At 36.0% G+C, this 13,697-nt stretch overlaps 1 protein-coding gene across 1 annotated transcript in view; it reads left to right on the forward strand.

Moving 5' to 3' along the window:
• PLAA (phospholipase A2 activating protein) overlaps positions 1–11,797 on the forward strand; it is a 43,854-nt gene extending 32,057 nt beyond the window's left edge. Inside the window, exons 9-13 of the mRNA XM_023508880.1 lie at positions 396–464; positions 2,961–3,029; positions 7,040–7,141; positions 9,426–9,590; positions 11,056–11,797. Coding sequence (XP_023364648.1) covers positions 396–464; positions 2,961–3,029; positions 7,040–7,141; positions 9,426–9,590; positions 11,056–11,621 — 971 coding nt within the window. The 3' untranslated portion in view covers positions 11,622–11,797. The remainder of the gene's footprint in view (positions 1–395; positions 465–2,960; positions 3,030–7,039; positions 7,142–9,425; positions 9,591–11,055) is intronic.
• Positions 11,798–13,697: the final 1,900 nt, after the last annotated feature.

The following is a 13,697-nucleotide window of genomic DNA, read 5'->3' on the forward strand; positions in this document are numbered from 1 at the left end:
TGGGTTTGAACCTGCCACCTCTGGCATATGGGCCAGCACCCTAACCTTTTGAGCCATAGGTGCTGCCCATCTGAGGCTCATTTTTAACATGCTAGTGTTCTTTGTTACAACTGCCCCATACTTCTCCTTTCTCAAATCCCTCCTTTTGTTCTCTCACAGATACTCCATGTTTACAAATTATCTCCTCTCCTTCCAGGTCAAAATTCCATTGCCTATTCATATAATAGAAGTCACTACTGAATTATAGGTGATCTAACCCTCCAGATACTTGTACTTACCAAAAAAAGAAAAAAGATCTTTTCTCCAAGCATTTTCTCCGAGGTTCTAACGTGAGCATTGTGCTGTTTTAAAATTCAAAGTTTTGATGTGCTTCAGCTTTTGTTTTGCATGTGCAGGCGGTGGTCGGTATGTTCCAGGCTCTTCAGCGTCTTCTAACTCACTGCCTACAGCAGATCCTTTTACAGGTGAGATGCAGTTTACTAATATATCTTTCTTCACTAAATACATAGCACTTTGCATTATGTGGCTTTACATTTTAGATGTCATCCAGTCTCACAATTCCCTTATCTGTATTTCCAATTTTGACAGGTCTACTTTTCTTTAACTTCAAATTTTGCCTTTTCCCAGAGTAATTTTATAGATTTCTTCATAACTTTTAAATGGCATATTATTGGAACTCATCATTTTTCCAGTGGTCCTTCCCACTAACTTAAAACTTAGTTAACATAAGTTTTAGAGTCAGACAAACCTTGGTTCAAAGTCTGGTAGCATTTACTTGCTATGAGAAGATGACACATTACTTAACTTGTCCGAGCCTATTTTATTATCTGTGAAATTAGATAATAGGGGAACCTACCAACCAAGACGCAGCATGAGTGCTGTCAACTGGAGAGATGCTATCAGTCACAAGCAGAGGAGGAGCCATGTGAGTCTGATATTGGATGGAGCAGTATAAACAAGAAGTCTGCCCAGGCATTTTGACTTAGCCTGGAAGGAAACATTCCATCCAGCTTCTCAGGATTGGTCTTCCTAATCTTGGGTTATTAATGGCCTTCTCAAAGCCCTTGAAGTATTGGTGCATCTCTTCAAGGTGAATTTATTTGTCAAGATATACATCCCTCAGTATAAACACTACTGGAAAAAAAATCCCAGACTTTAACTTGAAGAAGTCTCTGTTTTCCAAAGGACTTTTGGTATCTTTTATGATACTGTTGTTGGAGCTTTAGCAAGAGTTTCTCAAAAATACCAAGGGAAGAGATTATTAGCCATTAGGTATTCCCTGGCCTTGCAGACTTAATATAGTAAGATGACAATTAGTCCTCTCTCAGCCACAGATTGTACAAATACACAACCTTAGTTCAGTGTCATGAAGTTGTGAATTGTTACGAGTGAGCTTCCTATGAATGAACTGGTTGTACCCTATGCATATATAAGTAGTATACTAAAATAATCAACTATCAAGGTAAATGCTACAGTAGAAGTTAAGGAAGTGGTAGAATTATGGTATTAGGATAACTGAACTTACACTTTTATAAAAAATAGATAATAGCATCTGCCATATTGAGATATGAAAATTAAATGGCATAATACATGTAAAGTGTCTACCAAAATGTGTGGAGTATATTTAAGCCTTCAGTGCATATTAGTTACTATTCTTGATGTTGTTTCTTCAACTTCGTCAGTAGCACTAGGGCCAAAATATTTCCCCATCTGGCTGTAACTGTAGGTCAACCTTAGTTTTCTTTTTCTTTTCTTAGTTATTTATGGAGTTCTTAATCTTCTGATGTCTATTAGAATGGTCTAAGAAGCATGTTTAAATTACTTATCCCAAGGTTTTACCCCTAGAGCTTCTGATTCACTAAGATTAGTGAGAAGGTTTACTCATGTCCTTGATCCGTTACCTAAGGATTTTGATTAAATGGCCTTGGTTGTGGTTTGCTCTTAGATTTTTTAAAAAAGTTCCTCATGTGCTTCTAAAGTGGAGCCAGTGTAGAGTACCAATAGGTTAACAGATGAACTTTGAGAATCTGCATGTTGAATAGGTGACTCTTAATTCCAGTGGTCAGAAAACCATATTTAGAAAAGTGTAATACTACAGTTTTCCCTAATAGCTTAATGCCTTGAGCAAGTTATTCAACCTTTCTGTTCTAAAATATTGTTAATTACAACGGTATCTACTTAATACTTTAGTGAGTATATGCATAGAACATGCTTAGCCTAGCAGTATAGTTAAAACTCAACAATTTCACTTTTCTGTTTTTCCTTACTTTAATTGATATTTACTTTCAAATTTATTATATATATGTATATTTTAGTTTTGCTTTTTAGTTCTGTTTCCCTTTTCTGTATGTATTTCACTGGTTATACCAATTCCCGGATTATAAACTCAAAATGGCTGGAACAGTAGCCTCTTCCCACAAAGGCTGATCCAGGGCTCTGAACATCTCTAAAACCTACTGATTTCTCCACACTTCTTTACATGCTTCCTTCTTTGCATTTTCACCAAGATGGCCCTAAGTATTATCTCAAAGTGACAGGGCTGTTGTCACAGTATTTCTTACTGTTACCTAAGTCTTTTCTGATTGTCTGATATGCTAGCTAGTTCTAGCCCTTTATTTCAGTAGAATAGTGTTCACATTTTATTTTGGAACCCTTTCTCCCAGTCCACTTACATGTTTTTCTAATTGTCTGTAATTATAATATGTAAGGCATCTAATATTTACTTTGTAGCTTAAAAATTACTTTTTTTAGCTCACAGTTATTGGTTACTTATTACATGCCCAGACACTGGTCTAAATATTTTTCTGTATTAAATTGATTGCACATTTATTATGTATGTAAAGATGCTCTTCTGAAGTGTGCCTCATAACAGAAAGAAGTTATTCTGGGCAAAGGAAGAGTAGTGTGAACTTCATAATCTGCAGTTAATTTTGTTTATTAAGAGTATTATTGCATTGTAGGTGCTGGTCGTTATGTGCCAAGTTCTACAAGTTTGGGAACTACTACAGCTGGAGTTGATCCATTTACAGGTATGTGTTTTTTCCATTTCCTTTTCCTTTGTTTAGATTTTTTCAATTTGTTGAAACCTTTATCTAATAGTAAGTGTGGAAATTTAGTTATTTTATTACTTGAGAACTTTTTTTTTTTTTTTTCAGTTTTTGGCCGGGGCTGGGTTTGAACCCACTACCTCCGGCATATAGGGCCAGCGCCCTACTCCTTTGAGCCATAGGCGCCACCCTACCCTACTTGAGAACTTTTTATATAGTAAATCAAGACCAAACTTCTTCGGTGGCTTTTAGAGTGTTCTCAGAATTGTCTTATTATTGCACATTAGAGTCATCCGGGAGCTTTAAAAACGTACCTCAGCCTCATCCCCACCCCGATCCTCACTTGATCTAATACTGTTCTGGGTTGGGGTCTTGGCAAGGATAGTTTTGTCAACTTCCAGTGTGATTCTAATATGCATCTGGGATTAAAAACTATTGTTTTACTATACTGAGGCTGGTTTCCTTGCTACCTTTACAAAAAAAATTTATTCCTCCCTTTATTTTATTTCATGTGTTGAGAATGTTATTCACTGGATTATACATTATTGTCTTTAAGAAGAGTAAGTGCATGGTAAAGTGTGCCTGTAGTGATTCCACCTGCGAGTAGCCATTGCATTCCAGACTGGGCAAAAATGGAGACCTAACTCCTTTAAAAAAAAAAGAGAGAGCTGCGAGGACCGTGGCTAATGCCCATAATCCTAGCACTCTGGGAGGCTGAGGCAGGTGGATTGCCTGAGCTCAGGAGATGAAGAGCAGCCTGAGCAACAGCAAGACCCTTTCTCTTAAAAAAAAAAAAATGCCTGGCATTGTGGGGGGTGTCTGTAGTCCCAGCTACTTGGGAGGCTGAGGTGAGAGAATTGCTTAATGCCATGACACTCTACCCAGGGTGAGAAAGTGAGACCTTGTCTGCAAAAACAAAAAAAAAGGAGAGAGAGAATCAGAACAGAATTCAACTTTTATGTTTTAGGCCTGGAATAGTTGGCCTTCTCCTGAGCATCAATTTTTTTTTTTTTTAATATCCTTAGTATAGTAGCCTATAGACTGACATACCTTATTTGTTGAATAGATGCAGGCATGTTTTCTTCTCTATTGCCAGTAAAACACAGAGCTAAATTTGTGGTTCATCTTTTACATGTGTGATAAATTATCTTTCTCTTTTTTCCCCCTTGAGACACAGTCTCAGTCTGTGCCCTGGCATCTTAGCTCACACTAGCCTCAAACTCTTGGGCTCAGGTGATTCCCTTGCCTCAGCCTCCTGAGTAACTGAGACTATAGGTTCCTGCCACAATGGTTGACAATAGGTTCTCTGTTTCTTTTTTCTTTATTAGATCATAACTATGAACATTTATGGGGTACAGTGTGCTGATTTGATATACAGTGTGAAATGCTTACATCAAACTGATTGACATAAACATCACCTCACTTACTTGTTGTGGTCAGACATTTATACTCTACTCATAATAGATTTGAAATGACAAGGTCTCATTCTTGCTCAGGCTAGAAATTGCTGAGCTTAAGTGATCCCCCTGCCTCAAACTCCCAGAGTGTTGGGATTATGGTTGTGAGCTACCATGCGTGGCCACATAGAGCTCTTAACATATATTTTTCTCTATTTTATTATTATTTTATGTTTAATGTAATATATACAAGAGAATTTGAGTAACATGTTATTCAGCATCATCAAATAAACACCAAACACTATTCAGCTTACTACCCTACTCTTTTTTTGTTTGTTTTTGGAGACAGGGTCTCCCTCTCGTGCCTAGGCTAGAGTACCATATAGCTAACTGCAGCCTCAATCTCCTAAGCTTTAGTGATCTTCCTGCCTCAGCTTCCAAGAAGCTAGAATTATAGTGTGTGCCACCACACCTGGCTAATTTTTGTATTTTTTGGAGATAGGCTCTTGCTGTGTTGCCTAAGCTTGTCTGTAACTCCTGGCCTCATGTGATCCTCCCACTTTGTCTTCCTAAAGTGCCAGGATTACAGGCATGAGCAACTGTGCCCTGCCTATCACCATTGTACTTAAGGACTAACTTGATATGTGGGTTTTTTTTTTTTTTTTTGGAGACAGAGTCATTACATCACCCTCGGTAGAATGCTATGACATCACAGCTCACAGCAACCTCTTGGGCTTGAGTGATTCTCTTGCCTCAGCCTCCCAAGTAGCGGCAGGTGCTGAGTCATTGACCCGTGGTTTTTATAAGCTATTTTCAATTGCAAAAGTAACATTTGTTAACAATATTGAAGTATAACATGTAGCAATGTTTTTTTACATTTTAGTCTGTTTATGTACCCCCCTTGATTAAAAATCCTTCCACAGATTCCCACAGAGTATTTTCTTTTTCCTTGCTTCACATTTTTCTCTGCATTTGATCTGTCCAGCCATACTGGCCTGTTTCAATTTCTTATGTATGCTGTGTTCTTTTTCTGCCTTGGGAGCTTTAAACCTACTGTTCTCTTTTGGGATACTTGCCTTTTGTTATTTAAACGGAAAATTATTGATTGTTCCCCTATTTTAAATTTAATATTATAGCCCAGTGAATTAAGTGAAACTTTTCTAAAAACTCACATCCTTTGCTAGATCACCCACTCTCATTTTGCCCTACACTTTTCCCTTCAGCAAATTGTGCATTGTACCTAATTGTTTGGATGATACCTTATTAACATGTCAACTTTCTTTACCACAATTAGACTGTAATACTGTAATGAGTATGGGCAGTATCTGTATATGTCAGTTTTGATCATGTCAAGAACATTTTATGCTTTATAAACACAATTAATTACATATACTTCTTGTTTCATCTTTATTTACCTTCACCTTTTCTCGGCAATATACTTAAATATTAAAATAAATCTTTTATTAGTATTTTTGCAAAACACCTTAATTTTATGTTAGGATAAAAATAGAGTTAAAATTAATTAAGATTTAAACTGTAGGTTTGGCTGGGTACAGTGGCTCATGCTTGTAATCCTAGCAGTCTGGGAGGCTGACACAGATGGATTGCTTGAGCTCAGGAGTTTGAGACCAGCCTAAGCAAAAGTGAGACCCCATCTCTACTAAAAACAGAAAAACTAGCATTGTGGTGGGCGCCTATAGTCCCAGCTACCTGGAGGCTGAGGCAACAGGATTGCTCAAGCCCAAGAGTTTGAGGTTGCTGTGATGTCACAGCACTTTACCGAAGGCAAAAGTGTGTGACTCTGTCTCAAAATATAAAATAAAATAATAAAATAAATACTATAGGTTAGATTTACATCACGCTTGAGTTGAAAATGAGTATTGCTGAATTTTCATCAAATGCTGTTTTTTTGTTTATTACCACATATTGAGTTTTGGTTATTATAATACATTAGATGTAAAAAGTATAAAAGATTAAGTCCCTTGCCCTTCAGGAATTTACAACTTGATGGGATTTATAAAGATGATGTAGAAAATGATTAGAGAAAGTATCAAAGCCTCCTATATCATTTGGAAGAAGCAATAAAAAACATAAGATGGAGAGATCAATATGCTTTAGAGAAGATGGGAAGGGGAAATTTCACAATTATATTCTTTAATTTTAAAAATTTATAATTTAGATTGAATCTTAAAAACAGAAAAGTAGAAAATAGGAGATGGAAAGGACTTGTTCTACATTTAAGTTTCCATCCCTGTGACTCAAATTATTATATCAATGAATATACCTTGGCTGGACGTGGTGGCATATGTCTGTAATCACAGCATTTTGGGAGGTTATGGTGGGAGAATACTTGAGGCCAAGAGTTCAAAAAACCAGCTTGGGCAAGATAGCAAGACCCTGTTTTTCCAAAAACAACAATCTAAAAGAGAAACATACAAAGTCTTAGGGTATTTCTGTGCCCCCCCCAAGGTTGCTTGTTATTATATTGCATGCACTGAGTAGTCACAATTTCAGTAATTGTGAAAACAAAGTCATACGATTGAAAAAAATCTCATTTTGTTCATTTATGATTTTCATTTTCTAATCCATAAATAGGGAATAGTGCCTACCGATCAGCTACATCTAAAACAGTGAATATTTATTTCCCTAAAAAAGAGGCTGTTACTTTTGACCAAGCAAATCCTACACAAATATTAGGTAAGTCTGTTTAATTAATTTTCTCATATATTGAAAGACTGAGATATTCTCAGGGCTTTATCTTCCTGTTGTGTCAGGAACTGGGTACCTACTATAAATAGAGATTCCTACTGTGGTATTAAATACCTCTGTCAGCTACAAATATACAGTCTGGTAATGGATCCTTAATACTTTGTAAGAAGTATTATACAGGGTAGAGTTGGAGAACCTTCTCTTTAAGTATCACAAGGATAGAAAAGCAAGTATCCATTGTATTCAGTGGTAACATAAAGCCAGTAGACAAACTAATACACACACACACACGAAAAAAACTCAGTTTAATTCAGGTTGGGGAAGGGAGAAGCAAGGAGAGAGGGAGATTGATGTGTTCTCACCTAATGGGCACAACAATATAAGGGTCTTTGACACACCTCCTAGGTGAAAGGCACAACTACAACTGGGACCTTACCTAACAAATGCACAAATTGTGATCTTATTTGTTCCCTCATATTAATCTGAAATAAAAAAAGAAGTCTTATACAAATAAAAGGTAAATGCTTTATGATGACTTTGAGAAGAAAACTAAAGGGGGAAAATGTAAATTTAACTTCTCTAAGTGCTAATTGTTTGTTTTTAGAAAAACAAATTAATGAAAATGAATGAGTAAAACATTTGAAAAATAACGATAAAGATGTTACCTTTAGGCCTGGCATGATGGCTCACGTCTATAATCCTAGCGCTCTGGGAGGCCAAAGCGGGTAAAGTGCCTAAATTCAGAGGTTCAAGACCAGCCTGAGCAAGTGCAAGACCCTGTCTCTAAAAAATAGCCAGGCATTGTAGCAGGCACCTGTACTAGGGAGTTGAGGCGAGAGAATCCCTTGAGCCCAAGAGTTTGAGGTTGCTGTGAGCTGTGGTTCTATGGTTCTCTACTGAGAGTGACAAACTAAGACTCTGCGCCTCAAAAAAAAAAAAAAAATTAAAGATCTTACCTTTAAAATAATCAATAACCCTTAGAAATAATGAAGGGCTATTTTAAATTGCCCATTAAAAATAAAACTGTTGGGTGGAACCTGTGGCTCAGTTGGTAGGGTGCCAGCCCCATATACAGAGGGGGGTGGGTTCAAACCCAGCCCTGGCCAAACCGCAAAAAAAAAATAGTAGGGCATTGTGGCGGGCGCCTGTAGTCCCAGCTACTCAGCAGGCTGAGGCAAGAGTTGGAGGTTGCAATGAGCTGTGATGCCGTGGCACTCTTCTGAGTGTGATAAAGTGAGACTCTGTCTCTACAAAAAAAAAAACAACCCAGGAACTGTTTTATTGACTTTGATTGTTTTTCCATTAATTTGCAATTCTCAAAATGACCAGGGTTTTTTGGACCAAGAGAACTTCTAGCTGTTTGCCACAAAGATCATGGTGACAATTAATTGAGATATTATAGAATACATACCTGAGGATAAGGCAGGGCTTTTTTGGTCAGTATTATCATTCATATTATCTTCATAGAAATCACTCATATTTCTTAATTGCCTTACTTGGAACAATAAAGACGTTTATGCACAATTTTAGACATTGTTAAATTCATTATATAAATCTAAGGTTTCTTGATTTTTGCATTCATTTATCAACTTAGTTTTTCATAGTTTATTAGTGTTAATTTTTAATGATGAAGTAGTGAAACAAGTCCAAGTTTACATCTGTGATTGATTAAAATTGTATATTCAGAGAACTTCTTAAATCTTTGGGATGAGAATTTGGAGGTTTTTTGTTTGTTTTATTTTTTTGCTGGAGATAAAGTTTATTTTTGAAGCAACACAATAACTCAAAGTAGTATTAGTGATGACAAAGACACTGATATTGAAGATACAGAAATTATTAGTTGGTTTTTTTTCATAGATAGCAGTAGAAATTTACATTAATTAAGTAAAATGTCATAAATTTTCTCATTCTGGAAAATAGATTGAATTATACTGGAGTATATATGATGTATGATATTACTTGGAAACTATTCAAAATTATCATAAATATGATATACTTTAGAACTTTATTCAAAGCAGAAAGTTTCAGAAGGATTTAGAAAATAGAAAGTAAAATAAAAATAATCATAGTAACTTTTCTACATTGTGCTTAGCTTAAAAATACTCACAAGCCTTTTCCTTATTTTGTAATTTTTGATAATTGCTAAGAAAAGTCTATTTCTCATGGCATACAGGAGAGTAAATTTTTTAAATCTTACTGAAAAATTTGGCATTTATGAATTACCTGGCTAATTACTGTTAGGAAATTTTGAAGGTTTGGTGTTGGGTTCTAGGTAAACTGAAGGAACTTAATGGAACTGCACCTGATGAGAAGAAGTTAACTGAAGATGACTTGATACTTCTTGAAAAGATACTGTCTCTAATATGTAATAGTTCTTCAGAAAAACCCACAGCCCAGCAACTGCAGATTTTGTGGAAAGCTATTAACTGGCCAGAAGGTAAATAAAGACTGTTCAAAATGTAACTAAAAAGCAGGAAGTTTATTTTCATTTCTCTCAATATTATTGGTGTTTCTAGGTTAAATAAAAATTATCCTGGGTAGCTCTAATTCATTGTGAAGAACTTTACACTCATTTAGCCATTATAATTCATAATCTTATTTTGGTCACATGCCTTATGAGAATCTAAAGGTAATAGAATTATCCCTGTAGACTTGTACCAGTTTGTATAATGTTTTGGAGCATTTGTGGATCCCCTATATGCGAGAATCTCTTTGTGACTTGTTAATCCTAGGCTATAAACACTTGCTTTAAGTATTTTTTTTCTAGTTATGTAGTTGCACTTTTTTCATTTCTCAAAAATGTCCCCTCCCCATTATTTTTTCATACCATTCATTTATTGAAGAAAATTTTAATTTTCTACAAAATATCCCACATTGTGGATTTGGCTTATTACTTATCAAGAAATGTCTGTGGCCAGGCACGGTGGTTCACACCTGTAATCCCAGCACTCCGGAAGGCTGAGGTGCGTGGATCACCTTAGCTTACTAGCCTGAGACTGAGACCCCTACTGCTAAAAATAGCCGGGTTCAAGACTAGCTTGAGACAGATACCCCACCTCTAAAAATAGCCGGGTGTTGTGGCAGGCACCTGTAGTCCCAGCTACCCAGGAGGCTGAGGCTAGACAATCACTTGAGCCCAAAAGTTTGAGGTTGCTATGAGCTGTGACACCACGATACTCTATTGGGGGAGGGGTGGGGTGTGTGGCAACAAAGTAAGACTCTGTCTCAAAAATACATACATACATACATACATACATAAAATGTGATATCTTGTGTTTTTAAAAAGTCTGTATTTCTTGTTACAATTTATTACAGATTCTGTTTCAGTAGTTGTTTTCGGGTGACGATCCTTTATAAATGGTGCTGTGTACTGTCTTTAGTTTTCCTTACTGTCAAGTTTTCCTTACCATTAGTGACGCTAAAATTGTCTAGTGCATTCATTCAGATGGTATCTGCAGATGGTAACTGCCCTGACCTTTGATTTTAAAGCTCCCAACAACCTATAAGCATTCTATCAGCATTTGTTAACTGGAATTCTTATTTAAAGAACTTTCTCTGTTCAACTCTTTGGTCTTATTACAGGATTTTTAATATTTAACAGCAAGGGCCTCACCCCATTCGTTCACTTAATTATTGAATACTCACTTTGTGTCAGGCTGTTTTATTACTTGAGAGTTACCTTATTTTTAAAGCCTATAGTATAGCAATAAGTCCTGTCTGTATAAATATGAAAGATAAATATAAATTTCAGAAATGCCTACATTTTCTAAAGGAGGCACATGATTTTTCATGTTATCTTGTATTAATTTTATAGTGGGAAAATAAATTCTTATAAATTGAATGCTAGTCAAAAGGAATTTTCTAGATTTTTATAAACATTAATGAATTTTTCTTTTTAATAGATATTGTCTTTCCTGCACTTGACATTCTTCGGTTGTCAATCAAACATCCCAATGTGAATGAGAACTTCTGCAATGAAAAGGAAGGAGCTCAGCTCAGCAGTCACCTTATCAATCTTCTGAACCCTAAAGGAAAGCCAGCAAACCAGCTGCTTGCTCTCAGGACTTTTTGCAATTGTTTTGCTGGCCAGGCAGGACAAAAGCTAATGATGTCCCAGAGGGAATCATTGATATCCCATGCAATAGAACTGAAATCAGCAAGCAATAAGAACATTCACATTGCTCTGGCTACCTTGACCCTGAACTATTCTGTTTGTTTTCATAAAGACCATAACATTGAAGGGAAAGCTCAATGTTTGTCCGTAATTAGCACAATCTTGGAAGTTGTACAAGACCTAGAAGCCACTTTTAGACTTCTTGTGGCTCTTGGGACACTTATCAGTGACGATTCAAATGCTGTACAATTGGCCAAGTCTTTAGGTGTTGATTCTCAAATAAAAAAGTATGCCTCAGTATCAGAACCAGCTAAAGTAAGTGAATGTTGTAGACTTATCCTAAATTTGCTGTAACAGTGGGGAAGTGGGCCTGAGATTTTAGATTAATTAGTGTCTTTTTCCTCACATTTTACATGGCTGACAACAGATGATTAAAAAAAAAAAAAAGAAAGAATACTGTGGATTAAGTAAAATTTCAGATCTTGTAAATTGGTGGGAAGGGAACCAAATAAAATTTTTGCACTGATGAACTGTGAGATTTTCCTGTGTAATATGGGTAAGTTTTCAAGAGTATAGAAGGATATTTAAACAGAGCTGCAATCAACAACACGACGACAGTGGCATTTCTACCTTACCTTAGCCACTAAGAAGACAAAGGCTTTGTTTATATAACCTGTTTCTACTGCTTACATGTGCCAAACTTTTATTTAACTTCTCCACTTAGTTTCATTGCTGGGTTCTTTTAGCAGCACTGATAGGTTTCAAGGTCTTGTTTTAGGATAACTACTTTAAAATTTTAAGAATCTATATTATAAATTGTATGTTACAAAGATATAAAATATCTTTGTCATTTTTAAATCAAAAGTATATTTGTTTGATGAATCATTTATAGATGAAGAAATAGAAAATTAGAAAGCTCTTTAAGGCATCTATCAGGCCAGACAAGTAAGCTGCAAATTGTCTCCAGGCTTAGAGCCAATATATTTTGCCCTGCACTATTTGAGTTAACTTCATTTTTCATTCCAGTTTCAATATTTGATATTTTACTTTTGGTTATTTCTACTATATTGAAGGAAATTTGGAATATATTCAATTTTATCAGGCGATTAGGCAGGGAACTACTCATCACACCATGTTACTTCAAAGTTCAAAGTTATTTCAAGCCTGTCATGTGAAATTAGTATTTTTGAACTCTCAATATGGTTCAGGCAGTGTAGGAGACACCTTGATGTTTAATCCTCAAAAAAAGTGTTAAAGTAGTGGCAGTATTATCTCACTTTTCAGAAATAAAGATAATAGGATGAATCATAGGAAGAAAAATAAGAAAAGTACAGCCAAGAGTAGTTAACTACTCAAAATACATGCTGTGCTATATTTTCTAGAGAGGAGGTTACAGGTTTATCTGTAAACATCCTAGTAACTAACACAAGGGAGGAATGATCCTATCAATTATACAATTTATTATGTTTAAGAGAACTCAGTTACTCAAGAGAAATATAACTATACCTCTTTTTAAAAGTAGGAGAGAACTTTTCACAATGAGGACTTTGCCTAAGATAGCAGCATTCTCTGTATATAGTAATAAGAACTGTGAGTCTGCTGGCTTAAGGCCAAATTGCACAATTCTTCTCCAATAAAGCAAGAAAAAGTTCTGTTTAGAGAAATCCAAGGAAAAACTTTTGGAATATCAAAAGGATATCAGTAAAATGTAAATATAGGAGATACGTACTTTGCTAACTGTTAAACTGCAGGCCACTCACATTAGTTCACACTTGTAATCCTAACACTTTGGGAGGCCAGAGTGGGAGGATAGCTTGAACTCAGGAATTTGAAAGCAGCCTGACCAAGAGTGACACCCCATTTCTACTAAAAATAGAAAAAACAAATGGGGCACCTGTAGTAGTCTCAGCTACTCAGGAGGATGAGACAGGAGGATCTCTTGAGCCCAAGAGTTTGAGGTTGCTGTGAGCTAGACTAATGCCACAGCACTGAAGAAGGTGAAACTCTGTCTCAAAAGAAAAAAAAAAGTTAAACTGGGCGGGCCCTGTGGCTCAAAGGAGTAGGGCACCGGCCCCATATGCCAGAGGTGGTGGGTTCAAACCCAGCCCTGGCCAAAAACTGCAAAAAAGAGAAAAAAATTATTAAATGGCAAATTCCCAGTGTGTACCTAGATGATGAATATTGTTTGCTTGTTCAGTTAGGTATCTGTGCTTTATGTTTTTGTTGAATTGGGATTTAGGTGGTTACGTAAAATTTAAGTTGCAAAACTTAAGAGTTTAACCCAGATCATCTTGGTTCCATTATAATACTCTGCTTTCTTGTCAATATATCCAGTCTAGTTATGCGAACAATTTAACTACAGTATTTTGAGAAACCACCTCTAATCAAAGATAGGACATAGAATCTTGGTTAGGAGTATCAGTCACTCTT

The sequence above is a fragment of the Otolemur garnettii genome, unplaced genomic scaffold (genome assembly GCF_000181295.1).
Source record: "Otolemur garnettii isolate 467f Iridium unplaced genomic scaffold, OtoGar3 scaffold00006, whole genome shotgun sequence".
Lineage (NCBI taxonomy): Eukaryota > Metazoa > Chordata > Mammalia > Primates > Galagidae > Otolemur > Otolemur garnettii.